At 34.9% G+C, this 19,176-nt stretch overlaps 1 protein-coding gene, 1 long non-coding RNA gene and 1 other non-coding gene across 4 annotated transcripts; 1 reads left to right on the forward strand and 2 right to left on the reverse strand.

Annotated features, from left to right (window-relative positions):
• LOC121757088 (growth-regulating factor 1-like) lies at positions 1-2,545 on the forward strand. Of its 2 annotated transcripts, none has more exons than XM_042152574.1 (4): positions 1-521; positions 1,253-1,444; positions 1,578-1,797; positions 1,890-2,545. In XM_042152574.1, the coding sequence occupies exons 1-4, from the start codon at positions 227-229 to the stop codon at positions 2,407-2,409; spliced, it is 1,227 nt and encodes a 408-aa protein (XP_042008508.1). In that variant the 5' UTR covers positions 1-226; the 3' UTR covers positions 2,410-2,545. The 2 variants fall into 2 exon arrangements, with proteins under 2 accessions (XP_042008508.1, XP_042008509.1); XM_042152575.1 differs by having other exon boundaries at positions 1,256-1,444.
• Positions 2,546-4,960: 2,415 nt separating this feature from the next.
• LOC121759804 lies at positions 4,961-5,051 on the reverse strand. The gene has a single exon (XR_006041748.1). It is a non-coding gene; the product is annotated as a small nucleolar RNA snoR8a (small nucleolar RNA).
• Positions 5,052-14,345: 9,294 nt separating this feature from the next.
• Positions 14,346-17,412, reverse strand: LOC121759092. Its single transcript, XR_006041596.1, has 3 exons — positions 16,571-17,412; positions 15,167-15,230; positions 14,346-14,587 (listed from the first exon to the last, which is right to left on the reverse strand). It is a non-coding gene; the product is annotated as an uncharacterized LOC121759092 (long non-coding RNA).
• Between the last annotated feature and the right edge of the window lie 1,764 nt (positions 17,413-19,176).

Genomic DNA, 19,176 nt, shown 5'->3' on the forward strand with positions numbered 1-19,176 from the left:
TTGCCACAAACCTCTCAGACAGCTCCCCCTCTCTCTCCTCCCTCTCTCTCCAATAATTTTTCCTTCGACAAACATCAAACTCCCTAAACAAGCACCACTTCATTCCCCCTTTTCAACTCTGCCCAAACCCACAAACATAGATAGCAAAGCAAAGAAACACAAGATGCTTCTCCCTGTCTCTTCCCCCTCCTAAATTCCCTCTTTCTCTCTCTCCCACTCTCTCTCCATGGATTTCGCCCTCCTCCCCTCCGACACAGCCTTCTCCTTGCAAAATGGCGACGCCGACAAGCCCAAATACTGCCACGGATTCGGGTTTCTCAAGCAAGACAGAGCAATAAATGAGGATAATCTAAGGGAGTTTAAGATGTCCAAGAACTCATCTTGCGGTGAGGGTTCGCTGCAGAGATCCAACGGCTGTGGTCTCTCCTCAGCAGAGATGCTCAGCTTCTCCTCCCCAAACCCACAGCCTCTCACATTGCCTTACTATCACTACTCATCCAATGCATTTGCTAGAAATGCAGGTAAAGATTGGATTTTTATCACTTTTACATTCTTGTTGCATGAAAAGTAGGAGCAAATTTGAAATGGAGTTTATCAAGATCTTATCTTTTTGCTAGTATGATTGTTGGGTTTGTTCTTTTTTTTTCTTGAAAAATTCATCTCTGGTTAGTTTTTTTTATGGAAATATGCTTTGTGTCATCATCTTATCCACTCTATTTTTGGAGGCACTGTTTGTTTCTCTCACTCTCTCACTGTTGGAGAAGAAAAGGATAAAGAAAAGAACTTGGAACTGTGGTTTGTTTTAGGACATTATGTTACACCACCACAAAACAAAGGGATTCAAGATTTTTTAGTTTTATTAAGTAAAGATGGGATTTTTAGTTTCTTTCATGTAAAGTTGAGGAGATTTGAAATGGGGTTTGTAAAGATCTTACCTTTTTTCTAGTATGCTTGTTGGGTTGTTATTGGTTTTTTGAAGAATTCATCTCTGGTTTAGATTTTTTTGTGATTGTGAAATCTTTCTTGGAAGTACATCATCTTATCCACCCTATTTTTGGAGGCACTATTTGTTTCTCTCTATCTGCTTCACTAAAGAGAAGAAGAAGTTGTGATGTTTGAGACTCTGGGTTATTTTAGGACAATATGTTACACCACCACAAAGGGAATGCATTCAAGATTTTTGTTTTTTAGTTTTATTAAGTCATTTTGTTGGATGTAATTGCACCTTTTTAAGTGTGTGTTGTGTGTGTAGTAGGGATGAATGGTGGAAGCATGCAACATGGTGTGAGGGGGCCATTCACTCCATCACAATGGATGGAGTTAGAGCATCAAGCCTTGATCTACAAATACATCACTGCCAATGTTCCCATTCCTTCTTATCTTCTCAATCCTATTAGAAAAGCTTTTGAAGTTGTTGGTTTCTCTTCCCTCAGATCCAATCCTTGTAAGCTTCCCTTCTCTCTCTTAAGTTGGTTACTTTTTGTTTGAGTAGTTAATGTCTGAGGTCAAATGTCTCGAATATGTAATTGTTTGATTTTTATAAACTAACTAGCTAACACTTTCTTTGATATGAGTAGTGGGATGGAATGGTTTCCATTTGGGATATTCCAGCACCGACCCGGAGCCGGGTCGGTGCCGGAGAACCGATGGGAAGAAGTGGCGGTGCTCGCGGGACGCGGTCGTGGACCAGAAGTACTGCGAGCGCCACATGAACCGAGGCCGCCACCGTTCAAGAAAGCCTGTGGAAGCCCAATCCGCCGCCGCCTCCAATGCCACCGCGAAGCCCACCGTTGCTAGGTGGGAAAATCTCAACAAACTCAAAATTTTAAAATATTTTATTTTTTGCGTCCGCCACTAATACAAACTTCCACATTTTTCTCCCTTTGTAGAAGTATTGTTGAGAACACCACTCTTCTCTCCAAAACCAAGCCCAAAGACTCCCAACGCCAAGATTGGGAGCGGAACGAGTTCGGCCTCGTGTGCTCCGACTCGCTCGTGAACCCCTTAAACCGGAGCGAGCTCCGCCAGTTCATGGACCAGCCCGACCGCGACGCGGACCGAACACAGCTCTCCATATCCATGGCATCCTCACCCCCGAGATCAGGACTATCTCGGGAGCTCGAGATGGGGCTTGGCTTGGGCAACCGCCCAAGCAGTAACAACAACTGGGCTCCCATCTCGTGGGAGCCCAGTGCCATTGGAGGGCCTCTCGGCGAGGTCCTCCACAACACAACAACAACAACCACTAGCGACGCGAAACAGCTCAACCTCATCGAAAGATGGGACAGCCCCCGGCTGGACGCGTCTCCCACGGGAGTCCTGCAGAGGGGCGCCTTCGCATCCCTCTCCAACAGCAGCGCGGCCGGCAGCCCGCCGCACGATGTCTCAACTTATCCATCACTGCTCTAAGAACAAGAATTGCTCACACAATCAATTCACTTGTAATAGTGCTAGATATTTGTTGTATTAGTTGAAACTTTTAAGCATATTTTGTGTGGTACTCTTTAATTTACTGTTATCTAAATAGGCTTCTTGTTTGGTGGGATTTTTGAGTTTGAGATATCATGATTTTGTTTTAGGTTGGTTTGAGGGAGCATGCTTGTTTTGTGGTTGTGATTTGTTGTTGGTGGGGCATCTAATAACATATCTTTTCACTATTTAGTATTTATATTGCAATTAGAGGCTTCTTCTTGATTTTTTCAGAAGTAGTACTCACTAATTTATTGCAAGACCAAATCAAATTGGTTAAAAATTTAATTTAGTTTGGTTGTTAGTTAGCTTTTAATCTATGAAATACAAGTGAACTCTGATTTTTCACCTAGTACTATATAAAGTTGATGATTTTTTAAAATTGAGATTATATAAAAACCAAAAATTCATTTATAGTTTGTGGATTTACTGGCAATAAACCATTACGTAAGGTTTTGCCCTTAGTAGATAAAGGTTTGGACCATGAAAATCTTTTTGGATGCTTGGGAAATCTTTCTTTTCATTGCTTTAGTCTCGTGTGGTCCATTTTAAGACTTTTCTTTTACTCTTCAATAAGAATAAATGTGACTTCACCACAAATAATGTTTTTTTGTACTCATGGTAGATAAGTAATTTGGTAGATAATTTGAATGAAGAAAATTACATAAATGTTGCGAGTTTGATAGGAACCTGTCACATTTACCCAAACTAGTTGGTTACCGAATTTAAAGAGCCTAAAGGAGCACGAGTCACATTTACGCAGCTTGTCGTTCTTGACAAAGTTGTACGTATGCGTTAGATATTTACCTAAGCTAGTTGGTTCTTGCATATGGAATATTTGTGATGGACATATAATTGTACAGATTCAATCTTCTATTGAGATTTGAGACTCTGATCAAACACAAATTCCCAATTTCACTATTAAACTCTACCTAGAAAATGAATAATTGACTAAAAACTCTATTATGATAAAATTAGGCATGACCAGATTAAGATAGTAACTAGATATAAAGCATGATTGGTTTCAAATTTTTAATATTTATAGTAGGGATTGTAGCATTCTAATAGGTATATTTTGATACTGCAGAATGACATTAAGCAGTTGCTATTTAAAGAGAATAGAAGACTAATAAAAGAATAAGATAAAATGATACTCTTACATATACATCTTATAAAATGACAAACATGATCCATTTTTTTTACAATAAACAAAAGCTCAAGACCAATTCATTTTTCCAACACTACAATAAAATCTAAGCCAATGATATCTCTATATTTAGATGATAAAATACAAAAGAACAAATTCACTCTGAACCATCCCTAAAGAATCTATTCAACAAATCCATCAGGTGCTCTAAAGACTTCCATGAAAACAGAATAAACAAGACAATGGCAAAGCTTCATCACAAAAAGGAAGCTTCTTCTCCAGCATATTCGGGAAAATATCAAAGCCCGGGTTCGAAGGTAACAGATTGAGGCAAAAGAGAAGACATGAAAGTACCTGTCCACACAAATGTTGGGATAACAAGAAATATAAACAATTTAGATAAGGCAGCACATATTCTTCAGTGGCGAGCTTTTGAAAAGCCTGCGGCATCATCAAAGATCAATATACTTACAAAATGTGAGGTTATAACAAAAAGAAGGTTAAAAGAGTGAAATTTAGGAATCAAAAGGACAGGAACCATTTTCTGGAATATGGAGGTGTGCGTAACCCAAATTTCTGGTATATTTTCAGTTAAATTCAGGCTTTAAAACACCACCAAACTCAATATGAGGAGAGGCCAAACATACAGCAAACAATGTGTCTACTTTGCTATGTTACAAATGTGACCAACTCCTTCAAAATACATTGATTAAGAAGAGTAAAACAAGAGACAGTTTCTTGATTCAAAATCAGTTATTAATCAAACAGATTTAGCAGCAAACTGCATAAATATTATAGTAGTAATACAATTGTAAACAAGAGCTAAGCAAATTCATATGGAACAGCACAATCATTAAAACAGTACTATACCTAACAAAGTACCTAAACACAGGAGAAGCATTGAAGCAGCTCAATTTAAGTAGCTGTTAATGTGTATATTACTCATCATTTTCAATCAATTCATGATACATTAATGTTAAAAACAGAAGGTGATCTTAGTGGCCTTTTCTAAATCATCAAAACTCATGAAAGATACTAATGTTACATAAATATTGACATTAGTGTTGACAATTAATTATGACAGATTCCATATGTTTGAATATCTCCAGGCAATACAAATTTAAGAAAACCGGCAATTTGTGATTTGCAATCCTGCACAGATCAGCACAGAAAAGTTGAGCTAAAAAATGAAACTTGACAGTAATTTTTCAGATATATTGTGATTTCATCAATTGAGCAACCGTGCCCTACCAAATACATATTGAAAGGCAAAAATCATCTTGAACCAAAAACAATACTAAAATCAAATAAAATAATGAATCGAACAAATGAAAAATAGAGGTGGGAGCTCATATTCTATGGGTGTAAAATGAGTCTTTCAAGCTGCGGAAACAGCATTCAGTACGAGGAATTGTTTTACAATCATCGCAACCACATTCTAATTCCCAGCTGTTCCGATTTCGAATTCAACAAAAATTGGAAAATTAAGAAAGAATTCACACTGAAAACATAAATAAATAACTCAATCCAGAGATGGGATGGGAGCTGAACTCTGCCGATGAGTGATACTGAAGAAGCGGCGGTGAGGCGTTTAAATAAAGGATTAAAAAATATTTTTCAAAACCCTAGCTGTTCTTCATCGCCTCCATATCTCGCAAATCTGTTTTGGGCTTATTGTTAGACCATTAACGTTATATCTTTTGTACAAAGCCCATTTATGTAAGCATAATCGACGGCCCGATAAAGTCGACTCGTATTTTTGGGGGGGGACGTTAATTTTAAGTTTAAATTGAATATTGGATTATTTTTTGCGATTAAATCTCATTTGAAAATATGTTTACACTTAGAAAAAAATCGAAAACTCGCTAAAATCATTTTCACATTGGTTAGAATGTTCTTCCTAAAATTAGATTACTTCTACCAACACGTAGGAGTACTTTTTTGTTCAAATACTTATCTTAAATTCCTTTATTTTCCCTTTTCATTTTCACACACGTTCCATTCAACATTCACATAAAGATTATAATAGTGATTCTCTCAAAAGTTGATAAAGATATGTGGATAATATTCAGCCACTATGGTGATTTTTATTATTCGTGTTTCAAGATCTGCGTAGAATCTAGTGAAGTTGAGATTTCACTATTCTTTGAAGTGACAAATGCTTAATAGTTTCGAAACTTTTATTGATTTTGGTGGAACACTTTATTTTAATTGACTAGGTGTCAAATTATTAGCTTTATGAATAACCAAATGTTCTAATATTTGTGGCTTTGATCATTGTTTCACATCGAAAAATATAAAGATGAAAATGATCAACATTGCAGATACAATTATTCTATCCTTTTTGTCCAGAGATTGATGTTAGGTTGTAAAGTAAAACTTATGTCTTTGGAATTACAAAAAAAAAGTATTTCAAAAAAGTTACAAAAATTAATTCGTTAATAGAGAGCCATTATTATCGATGTTACCCTTTTATTTTTGTTTACTTGTGTCTGTCCACTACTTTTCTCTTGCATTGATCGTGGAAGAAATATTTGTTTTTATTTACTATATGTTTATTTTTTATTATATTGTTTATAATGATTTTTTTTGTATTGTTGTCCTGGTGCTCGCCTTTTGAATCGAGTTTTTAATTTAATCGAAAAAAGAACTTTGAAAAAAAAAGATTTTGGATGGGACGACTCAATAGTGACACAAATTATGATTATATATATACAATAGAGAGAGAATCTCACATCATGGGCTCAAACTAATCTTTAACTGCCTAACTATAATAACACTAAAAAAATATAAATAAAAATAAAAACACTAAGCCTCAAATTTTACATAATCACACATCAAAAAGTGGTTAATTAGTTGATTAAAATACTCAAAACCACATATAATGCATGCATGAGAAAGATAAATCCCAAAAAATGAGGAAAAAGAGTAATTAAGGATTAGTTTTGAGCCGTAATTTGTTGTAATTAACGTTAATATTATTGTAGCATCATAGTTGGTGCTATGATTTCTTGTAAACCGGCGAGTCTATGCTGAAGATAAACCGATTCGGATAATAACCGGTTCGATTCCCGTTGGACCAAGTGGCATTGGTTAGCGAGCGCAGAGAGCCGGTTTTCAAGTTCCCGGTTCTCAAGTCTAAGCCGGTCCGCCTCGTTCGCGAGGTCCTCTTGGTGTTTCTTCTTTCGCCACCGCGACAGCCGGGCCGACTCCCGGTTCGAGATCATCCGCCTCCGCTTCCGCTCCTCGGTGGAGTAAACCGGCCGGCTCATCTTCGAGCTGGAAGCTGGGCGGGTCGTAGGTTGGGAGTCGAGTAGGGATAAGAGCTCGTGGATTTCGGAAGGAGAAATAACGGTTTCATCGAGAACCGGAAGTTGGTAAAAAATCGGGTTTTCGATAGCCATCATGGTTTTCGATATTATATTTTTTTTTCGGAATGTCGAAGTGCGGCAAGAAGGGGGAAAGGGAAGAAGTGAAGAGTAGGAGAGGGGTATTTAAAGAGATTTCGGAGGGTGACAAATGTGACTTATAAATTTTGAATTTTCAAAAAGTAGATAATTTTTACAATTGAAAAAGGGGAATAATTAAAGGTGAAATCTTTATGAAAAGGGGTAGGAAAAACGACCAAGATATTGACGGCCTTTTAATTATAAGGTGACTACGTAGGTGTAAAAAAGTTGGATTTACATTGAAGGAATAATACATTGATATGTTGGTAAGTTGAAACACTAATAAAATATTGCTTGTTAGATCAATTGATTAAATAATTAGACAACATATGTAAATTTATATTATATATATATACAGTGGTTTTTGTTTTATACAAAAGAAATGCTCAAGGCGCAGCGAGTAAAACAGTTGTTAACAAACAAACAAAGCAAAAAAAAGACATACCCCCACTTAGCTGCCATTAAATAAAAAAAATTATCAAGCTAAGCAAAGAAACACTACACGTCAGCAGCAGTCCGACCACAATAAACTATTATGTATTATAAGTCATCGAGTATTATAGTGAGAAAAAAGATTGCTAATATCGAATAATACGAACATCATCACAACATAAATATAAGAATATTAATACCATCGTGTTACACATGCCATTTATTCAACTTACAACTTAAAAGTATTAAAAAACTAGTGTTACAGATGATGCTAGCATTAAAATCAGATTTCATGGCTGAATAAAAGGAAATTGTCATGCTAATTTGTATTAAAATGACTAAATTATCGATTTAGGTTAAAATTAGTTCGATAAGATTGTCGTGTGACATTATTTACATTCATTAGCGTGTCCTACCTTACGATAAATCTTAGTTTTTAGTTCTTATTTAAGATATAGTTTTCGTTTAATTATACATACATATATATATATATATATATATATATATATATATATATATATATATGTATTTTGTGTATTATGTGAGTATGGTGGGAGGTTGGAGGGTCAGAGTCGACTTTATTAAGGTGGGGGCTTTGTGTATTAGAGAATTAGCTTAATCACTAAGATTCAATTGACAAATGAAATTAACAAATTGTGCAAACTCACCCTAGTCATGTGGCCTACGACTGTCTCATTTTATTTTATTTCTCTTTCACAAAACAGCCATGTGGATGACTACTATTGCCATTGCTTTTATTTTTGTCACCTCATGTTCTAACAAAATTTGAGAATGCACACTTGTTCCTACAACTTTTAAGGATTTATTCAAAATAACTTTATAATTACTTCATAGACGAAGACGAATCAATTTAATTTGTCCACAACAAAAAAGAAAGGCCACGAAGAACTCAATAGAAGTGCAAGACATGTGGGAGTCACTTTTCAGTCAAATAGAAAATAAAAGGCATAATCGATCGCTTCCGCTTGTCATAGGCTGTCCGTCCAATTTCTAATGTCGCTTATGATATCAAGGATCTGATTTGGCGAGAAGGGAAACTCCGACCACAAATTCTCAATGTATTAGTTAAAGAGAAAACGTTTTACAAACTAAGTTGTCGATAATGTTGTGGATTAAGATCTTGATACTAATTAGGACATGACTCTACACAAATGAGGGAGGGTTGAATAATAATCATAAGTTAATTTGAGATTACTAGCTAGTAATTAGGATTAATTATAAATATAATTAACAAGGTTTAATTATTATCACCATACACTCCACCACAAATAGAATATATAGTAAAATAGAATACTTAAGTGAACGACAAAGGCATGTTGATAATAAAACAAAATTTAAATTAACGAGCCATTTATTTTTCTTTTTATTTTGATGTGATTATCTAATTTGAAATGCCCCAAACAAAATTCCTCAACTAACCAGAAATCTATGTTTTTGTACTATTATCCTAGATCCCTATTTCTTGTTTTTTCCCCTTAATTAATTGTTAAAGTGTGTATTTTGTGAAAGAACATATTCTTTGTCAGGTTTCCCAGTTATTATATTACAAATAGATTATAGATCGGCAGTTAGTTTCTGTTGGTTATCGTTCAACTAAATTTTAAGAAATTAATTACTAGTATGAATTATATATATATATATATATATATATATATATATATAGGGATGTATTCATTTCCTTTTCCTATATTTCCTCCTTTTTTCTTCTTAATATCAGCCATTAGATTAGAGAAATGGACGGTCAAGATCAACATTGGGTAATTAATCCCGTGTTGCATTATTTGTCCTATTTTGTGCATTATGAGGGTACAATAGTAATCTAATAATGGCTGGAAACCGCTACGAATAATGCACCACATGGTCACGAGTAATGCATATAATTGACTATATAATGCACAATATGTGAACTGTAATGCATACGAATAAGATGTACCATGTTATGATGTTTGGACACACGTTTCTTGTTTCCCCTAAGGGTTTAATAAGCTTAGGGGCTAGGGTATAGTACGTAGACATGTATGTAATCTTCACATGGTAACGAGTAATGGATATATTTGACTATATAATGCACAATTTGTGAACTGCAATGCATACGAACAAGATGTGATGTGTTATGATGTTTGACACACGTTTCTTGTTTCTCCTAAGGGTTTAATAAGCTTAGGGGCTAGGGTATAGTACGTACGCATTAATAACAAATTATAAAACGATACGAATAATTCACCAAATTGTCACGAGTAATGGATGTTATTAACTATATAATGCACAATATGTGAGCTGCAATGCATACGAATAAGATGTATCATGTTATGATATTTGACACACGTTTCTTGTTTCCCCTAAGGGTTTAATAAGCTTAGGGGCTAGGGTATAGTATGGGTTAATCAACGGATTGAAGATTACATACGTGCATTTAGTAATGTCTACGTACTATACCCTAGCCCCTAAGCTTATTAAACCCTTAGGGGAAACAAGAAACGTGTGTCAAACATCATAACATGGTACATCTTATTCGTATGCATTGCAGTTCACATATTGTGCATTATATAGTTAATAACATCCATTACTCGTGACAATTTGGTGAATTATTCGTATCGTTTTATAATTTGTTATTAATGCGTACGTACTATACCCTAGCCCTTAAGCTTATTAAACCCTTAGGGGAAACAAGAAACGTGTGTCAAACATAATAACACAGCACATCTTGTTCGTATGCATTGCAGTTCACAAATTGTGCATTATATAGTCAATTATATGCATTACTCGTTACCATGTGAAGATTACATACATGTCTACGTACTATACCCTAGCCCCTAAGCTTATTAAAGCCTTAGGGGAAACAAGAAACGTGTGTTAAACATCATAACACATCACATCTTGTTCGTATGCATTGCAGTTCACATATTGTGCATTATATAGGCAATTATATGCATTACTCGTGACCATGTGGTGCATTATTCGTAGCGGTTTCCAGCCATTATTAGATTACTATTGTACCCTCATAATGCACAAAATAGGACAAATAATGCAACACGGGATTAATTACTCAATGTTGATCTGGACCGTCCATTTCTCTAATCTAATGGCTGATATTAAGAAGGAAAAAAGAGGAAATATAGGAAAAGGAAATGAATACATCCATATATATATATATATATATATATAATATTATATATATTTAATTAAGACAAAGTGGAGAGTAACATGCATACACTCGATCTATTGTCTTAGTCTAGTATATGCTACTAATTTTTATTACAAAGGTATGTCGGTGGACTAAAGAAAATAAATTCAAAACTACTACTAATATATAAAGGTACACCATTGAAACTTGAAAGTGAAATTGAGTTTTAAATGCATACATGATAGGGTTTAAGTTCCCTACAGAGACAAAGAGGTTTGTAGAGCAAGCGAAGATTAAATGGAGCGAAAGAGATAATTCCCTAGTTGAAGTTTTAGGGGTTTTGGAACAAGAATGAGAATAGAAGTTTATTTCATATTTCTCAAAGAATGAAAATACTATAGAATTCTATTATTTATAGAATTCTAAACCCTAAAACGTATTTTGCTAATCAAGCAAGATAATTAAATAAAATACTTACAAAAGATATGGAAAATAAATAAGGATAACTAACTAAAATAAAAGATATTGAATCAAATAAAATCAAGGTATATTGGAGATGATCTTCGCGAGATTTGCTAAATCGAGAACCCTATCAACTCTCCCACCATTGAAAACCACCTTGCCCTCAAGGTGGGTCATGAAAGAAGAATAGAGGCGGCTCATCCTCAAGGTGGAAATGGAAATCATAATAGCAGTGTCCAGTAGGGAAAGCTGCGAGGAGAAAGTGTAACTGGAGTAGAACTAAGGCAGTGCCTACTCGGTTGGCTGTAGCGGTGGGTTTAGAATGATCATTGCTAAATGATTCTTTATGAGTCATCCACCTTTGGTTAAAATTTCGTGACGATCGGATATTATTTGGACCTCCGATCGTGAAAGAAACTTAGACTATCTCTTGTTTGGAGAAAATGAAAAGAAAGAGACGGATAGAGAGTTGGGTGAGAGGGTGAGAACGCATTAGAGAGATAGGCAAATTCACGTGTGTGGGGTTGAGGAAGCTTTTATAATTACTTGGGCTCTCTTATTGGTTCTTTTGTTTGGGCCAGTTATAGTAATTAAAGTAACAAAGCCCAAATCTTTTAATGTGCTTGTGGGCTAGTATAATTTAATTGGGCCAAGATAATAACTATAGCTACAATTAAGTTAGCTAATGAATCAAATGAATTAATTACTTGGGCTTAAGTTCCCTTGAATTAATATTAGAGAGATCTTGGAAATTTTATTCAAGTTAAAATACTTGAATTTATCGAGTTAATTAATCTTTTGAGTAATTGATGCCAAGAACTAAATCTCCAGATTTAGTTAAAGTGAATGAGTTTATGAAAGAGAAAAGAAAATATGATGCATATCCTAGGAGCATGTCATCCACTTTTATTTATTTCTCGACTCTAAATAGACTATTATCTTTTATTGGACAAGGTCCATCGCACAGAATTAAACTCCAAGAGAGTATATTGTTATACGGAGTCGAAAGCGTACGAGGTGAACTTTTCTATCCTACATACAAATGTGGATAAAAATATGAAGTATATTTGAAATAATATTTATTTATCCAAATGATGTTGTCTTGCCATAAAGGATGTTATTTTATGTAATGATGCCTATCTGTTTGGTTACCGAATGTGCTATGCCAAATAAAGTAAGAAATCGAAGTCGGGTCCCAACAAGGGGAGAGTCCCTACTCGGACTAGTGTACACGTGGACTGTGTGTCATCGGTAAGGTTGGCCAGTCCGGTGCCCGTGGAAAGTGGCCACTTTCCCGGCACATGAATGTTAAGGTGACCGTAGGAGAACACCATCTCTACGGCACAAGATGTTCAGATATGGAAAAGAACAAAAAGGACTTAGATTGTGCAGTCGAAAAATGATTTTAGTAAGCTCAGGTCTTTTTAATAAAACCCCTGAGTGTTACTGTGATAATGACTTGACAATATTTTCAAATGTATAATTGTATTTTTCGGCAACGTGTTCACTGAGTACCTTTGTACTTAGCCATGCATGTATTTCTAAATGTGCAAGTTGGGCTGTGATGGATTGGATGGTGCTAATTAAACCAGACCTACTTATATTTCCATTCAATACTCTCGGAGGTTCGTGTCTTCATACGTGGAACCGCGTTCAGTTCCTTCCGCTGTGCATTGAAGCAAGTGAAATCTTTTATGTCTCTAAAGACTCTAATAACTAGCCAGTATATTGTATGGTCCCTGACACGAGTCATTGTGATTGAGCCATTCAATTCATATATTCACCGTTTATACTCTACAGACAGAAGGTTCAACCATTAAATCCTTCTTTTCATACTCAACCCACATTCTTAATATCCACCCCAGTCACGGTATATCGAACCTTGCTATAATTAGCAAAGTTGGGCCGTGACATGAGAAAAAAGTAAGAGAGAAGGGAAAAAGATAGTGGAATGAGTATTGTCCACGATATAAATGATTCGTACGATTATTATTTGTTGAAAACTTTCCATATTTAGACTTTGTCTAATTTTGGGGAACCGCATAAAATGGTAAAACTAGTCTATTTTTTGAGGACGGATGAAGTATAATTATTGAGCATATTTTAGATATTTTTTAGGACGGGTGGAATACATATTCTTCCTAACTACTTATCATTTTTAAATTTTACATATAACATTTTTAAATTTTACATATAACATTTTAATGATAAAGATAAGAGTAAAATAAAGAAATGAATAATTAGTGTAACTTTCAAATATTTAATCAAAACATAAATACATTTAAAAAATGGTTTATTTTAATAAATTTCAAAAGTTTTTAAAAAGTAATATAATTTTAAAATTAAATAATGAAAATTAATAATTCACTCATTTTGGGTCAACCTCTTGGGGATAGGGTTATTCAATTTACGGTCATTCAGTGAAGATTTTGTTCTAGTTATAAAGTTATGTCATTCACTTGTAAAATGATCCTTATAAATCGTTATCTCTTTCTCATAGTTTCAAGCCTTTAATTTTGTATTCAATTTTTATTTCTTTTATTTTTCTCATTCCTTATTTTGAAAAAAACACTCAAAAATTTTCCTCTCTTCTCATACACTACTCATGAGTATCAACCTTTAATTTTGTATTCATTTCTAATTCCTTTTATTTACTATTTATATTATATTCATTTCTAATTAAATTTACTTACCATATTCACTAAATTTCAAAAGTACATAATTAAAATCTTAAAAGTAAAGTTTATTGAAATTTGATTCATAATTAACCCTAAACGTTAGACCAATTTACTCACCCAATATGATTGATTCAATTGTAAGTTGTAACAATATACTAATAACTAACTAAATTTATCTATTCAATTAAATAAAATCCAATTACCCAAATACGATTGATTTGATTTCTCATATTTTGTGTCATTTCATAACAAAAGGATTATATGTGAGTGTGCTTGAACGTCAATTATATTAATAACCATAAGTCCTATCTACATTCATGACCTAATAGAATATACTCCATTCGCCCACAAAAAATAATTTTATTTGTGGACGACACATGTTTTAACGAGAAATTGGTAAAATAAGAGGGATGAGAAAAAAGGTAGATAAAGTATGAGAGAGAGTGTCACGACCGCAGCTAACTAAGGATAGCATAACCCGGGGAACCGTGACTAAGGAGGGATTATAAGAAGTGGGGATAGAATTTAGGGGAAATTAAAGCCAAAGCAGAACGAGACGCATATAATAAACTCATATAGGGAAATACTTAGAATAAAATACACTCGATCATGCAGAATCGAGTGACCGTTCATACAAGTTCTGATTATCAGAGTCAAAAGTAGAATAGACACTGCCTCTTTACCGGCACAGCGGAAACAAAAGAACGCAGTCCATGTATGGAGACATGAACCTCCGAGAGTCAAAATCTGACTGAATTAAATGTCTTGTCTCAATAGCACTTCTTCCACCACTTCGCTGCTCAACCTGCACATTTAGAAATATATGCAGGGCTGAGTACAAAAAGTACTCAGTGAACACATTGCCGAAAATTACACATATACATTTGAAAATATTGTCAAGCCAACATCCAGTAACACTCAGGGTATTGTTAAAAAGACCCGAGCTTACTAAAAATACTCACATTGGACTGCAGTCCCTTTTTCCTGTACTTAGCCATATCTGATCACATTGTGCCGTTGAGATGGTGTTCTCACACGGTCACCTTACATACATGTGCCGGGAAGGTGGCCACCTTCCTCGGTCACCTTCTCTGCCCAACATGTCAGAGGTATCCTTGTGCCGGGAAGGTGGCCACCTTCCTCGGTCACCTGCTCTGCCCAACATGACAGAGGTAGTTTGTGTACACTAGTCCGAGCGGGGACACCACCCTCACTGGGACCCGAATTCGATTCACATATATCATCATTCATAATTTCTTTGGTCTTAGCCAAACAGATAGGCATCATACAAAACATTTATGGCAAGACAACATCATTAAAATCACGAACATGTGTTCGTGTTTTCATAAAATACGATTTGTATTTTTAGTATAAGAAAGCTCACCTCGACTGCTTAAAACTCCTTAACTTGAATTTCCCTGACTCCACCCTTAACTCACGGAGATAGCCTTTTGAAAACAAATAACGTACTGATAAGACTCGAGAAAATTCACATACTTCTAGGAATGCATGCCCCTACTTTATTTCTTTTATCATTTGTTCACCGTTAGAAAATTTTAGAAACTTGCATATTAATTAAATTGGGAAATTTAATTAATAGCACTTCTTTATTAACTTAATTATTTTTGTGATTTGAGAACGTCGTCTCCCTCTTTCTTTCCATTTCCTTAGCGGCCGCCCGAGGCGTCGCGGGGCGATGCCGGTCGGCCGCTTACGCCCATAATTCCTCCGTTAGCTCCTCGTATTTTTCCATCATAATCTCGAACAAAAATCCCAAAATTTATTTAAGCGCATAATTGAATTATCTCAGCTATTTTCCTTCGCAAATATATTTATTTCGGACTTAGGATAAAATTATTCATCCCTCGAAATATTCCGGGATTAATTAAATAATTCGTCACAATTAATTATCGGCCCAAAGATTTATTTTAAACTGGCCCAAATTCTTATTTTATTTTCCAGCCCAAACTAATTATTTCAACTACCTTATATCCCTAATAAAACTTCTAAAGCCCAAAGCAAAATTAAAAGGAGCCCATACTTTAATAAATCATCCACTTTTAATTAAAGAAGCCCAATTCCTTTTTTTAAAACAAAGCCCAAAAAGTACTCCACCATTTCTCCCACGTCTCTCTCTCTCTTCTTCTCAAGCAGAACTCCCCCAACCCACTCTCTCTCTTCTTCTCAAGCAGAACTCCCCCAACCCAAAATTTGAAACTCAAATTGAAGCACCACTCAAAATTGAATTTGCCAAACGAAGAATATAATCCCAAATCCCGTCACTCTTTCATTCAATTCCAGATCAGAAACCGCAACGTGCCGGCAAACGGAGAACGTCGTCGTCGGCGCTGCAGACCGCACGGAGGTCGCCGCTGACTTCAACCGTGATTTGTAGTACCGCCTCCGTCAAATTCTCCGTCGTTAGACGCTCGCGCACCAGGTGCGAACTCGCGGTCACCGTCGTCGTCGCGGTCCAGATCCTCCACCATCGCGTCGATCCTCACGCCGGCGGCCACTGCTGTTTCTCCGTCGCCGTCGGGTTCGGCCACAGCGGCTGCGGTCAGCCACTGCCCCGAGTCGTCGCCGCTGCTGCCGGCTTCTCCGCCGGTTCTGTCGCCCCGATTTACCCCGAAAGATGAGTTCTTTATCCAATTTTTATGTTAATTCGTATCTTCGCTTAATCCTGATTGTTGATTTAATTCCGAGTTCAGCGTGGGAGTGATGTATGATGATATGCTGCGGAGGGTATACTAAAAGTTCATGACTTGAAATTGGGAAGGGATTTTACCTTGATAACACGATATTAGTTGTGAAATTGTAGAACCGAAAGGAGTAACCCACTGGATTTTGCAGATTCAGTTTCTGTAATTCAATTGATTTAGCTCTCGTCTTCTTGAATTTGTTTCGATTGAGATGAGAAGAATATCAACCTTGTTCTTTTAAACTTCTTGCTGATTTTAGCGGAGCAACTTGTGGGGGTGGAACTTTATTGTGAATGAACTAATATGGAGGAGTGGCGGTAGAGAAAGAGGAGATTAGGGTGGTGGGATATATTGAAAGAGGCGTGTGATGGTGATGTGGGTGAGTGAAAGAAAGTGATATGCCTAAATGGTTAGGCATACTTAGGGATTAAGGATTAGGATGGCAAGTGCCGTATCTTGCAAAATTTTGTCAGAGAATGATTTCTACTGCAAAGCTATTAATGCATCATTTAATGTTGTGTGGAAAAAAATGATTCTATGTATCTGCCCTCTCTCTCATTTTTTTATTTTTTAATATTTTATTTGTTTATTAAATTTTATTATTTGTATATTTATTTACTTATTTATTTAATTTGGTATAGGAAAAACCCAGTTTAAGCTCGTGGCTTTGGTGTAGGAAAACAAATAACATCCATAGTCTTCCCTGATGGTGTACCGGACTTTCTTGGAGTGCGAGCACGACCGTTGAATGGGCTGCTTGAACTTTTCTCTAATTGTAATAGGTAAGGATTTGATTAATTTGTATAATAGTAATTTAGCGGACTTCGGAGATATGCCGGACATTATAAATTTTTATTTGGTGTTACCCCTTTTTTTTTTACTTGAAATATTCATTCGAGAACGAAGCAACGATTATTTATAATTCCAAGATCAATTATCATACATGAAAATGGCAGATTTCGAATACTACAACGATCACTTATTATTTATCTTTAGGCTAATAATAATAATAAGGTACGGAAGTTCGGGTTGTTACAGAGAGAGATGAGAAAAAGTAAGGAGAGAATGAGAAAAATGGATAAAGTTTAAAAAAAAAAAGAAATAAGACTATTTTTCGTGTACACTTTAAATTGACAAAAGGAGACTATTTTTTTCGTTGACAAAGGGAATATAAATTTATCATAATTGCACATATATAAATATATGAGTCTTGGTCTTCCCTTATAATGAATTTAATGGCGGATTAACTCAATCTCGCAATAAAAATTAATTCTGAGCAACCGATTTTATCCAAATTTGGAAAAAAAGTTAATTATCTCATCCCCAATCCCCATTGTGAGGAGAAAAATATGAGAGGGTTAAATGTATTTTTTTTCTCTTTATAATTATCTTGATGTTGCATTTATGATATTTTCCTGTCGGCTATTTCAAACCCCCTCCTTTCCCCCCTATATAAATTAAGCTTTTGATAATTGGTTTATTCACTTCTCATAAAATACCAAGAACAAAATAATGGATTTTAAATTCATCAACTTTTTTGTCATTTGCACAGTTTTGTTTTCATTGACGTGTGCCTCTCGCCCTAAACCATCTATTATTCCAAATGTGAGTTTTTGATTTGATAGAATTTTGTAAAGGGATTGTTGTGAGTCTTAGATTTGATTACTAAATCTTTACGAAAGGATATTAAAATATTCCATATTAGTATTTTTTTTTGGTAGGTTCATAACGGATATTCAAATTTCGGGTATTTTGCTATACCAAACACCAAATCTTATTTTTGGTGTATTAAACTTCTTCAATCATACTGCAACCCAAACCGATTTTTGCATTTTTCTACAGAACAACGTCACCGAATAAAGGTCAAGTGAAAAAAATTGTATAAGACATATACTAAAAAATGATGTACTATATTTTAATTTTGGTGTAAATAGTAGGAGTAAAATTACTTTTTGGTGTGACGTATATTCAAAAATGGATTCGAGTTTAGTGTAAGATTGGAAATGGACTAAATGTACTATATGTGTGTGTTGTGTATGTTTGTGTTTAATAGGTTGGAGAAATCGAGAATTTGGGGGCTGAAGAAATAAGTCGTGAAGGAGTGTCAAATGAAGAGTGTTTGAAGATGAGGGCTTTGGCTATGGATCTTGATTACAACCCCCCAAAAGATGATCCAGGCCATAATCATTAGCCCTAAAAGTTAGGGAAATCTCTCTCTTCAATTTCCTAATGATTGTTTTGATTTCTCATGTTTAGTGCCATTTCATAGTAAATGGATTATATGAGAGGCTTATTTTTCTTGCATTATGAGTATCTTGGGTTTATACCGTTCTTGTCAATTTTATGACCATTTTGTGCTTGCAAGTAAATGAAATTATTAACCATAAAGTCCTATCCACGTTCATGACATAATAGAAAAAACAATTTTTTATTATTATTGTACGTATATAAAATCATGGGTTCAAAATAGTATAAGAGCATTCTCTCTTGCAATATTCATGATCCTAGCCTTCAATTTTTCATTTATTTATTTATTTATTTATTTATTTTATTATACATTATAATTAATTTAAATTTATAACTTTTATTGTACATATTATAATCAAATTTAGTATAAAATTAAACATAATTACAATATTCATTACATTTTAAAATTACATAATTATAATCTTAAAATTACGCATTACTGAAG

The sequence above is a fragment of the Salvia splendens genome, chromosome 12, assembly GCF_004379255.2.
Source record: "Salvia splendens isolate huo1 chromosome 12, SspV2, whole genome shotgun sequence".
Classification (NCBI taxonomy): Eukaryota; Viridiplantae; Streptophyta; class Magnoliopsida; order Lamiales; family Lamiaceae; genus Salvia; species Salvia splendens.

Coding starts and splice junctions, on each gene's coding strand:
- LOC121757088 (XM_042152574.1), top strand. CDS start 227: ATGGATTTCGCCCTCCTCCCCTCCGACACAGCCTTCTCCTTGCAAAAT. Junction 1,445..1,577: donor TTCCCTCAGATCCAATCCTT/GTAAGCTTCCCT, acceptor TGATATGAGTAG/TGGGATGGAATGGTTTCCAT. Junction 1,798..1,889: donor GCGAAGCCCACCGTTGCTAG/GTGGGAAAATCT, acceptor CTCCCTTTGTAG/AAGTATTGTTGAGAACACCA.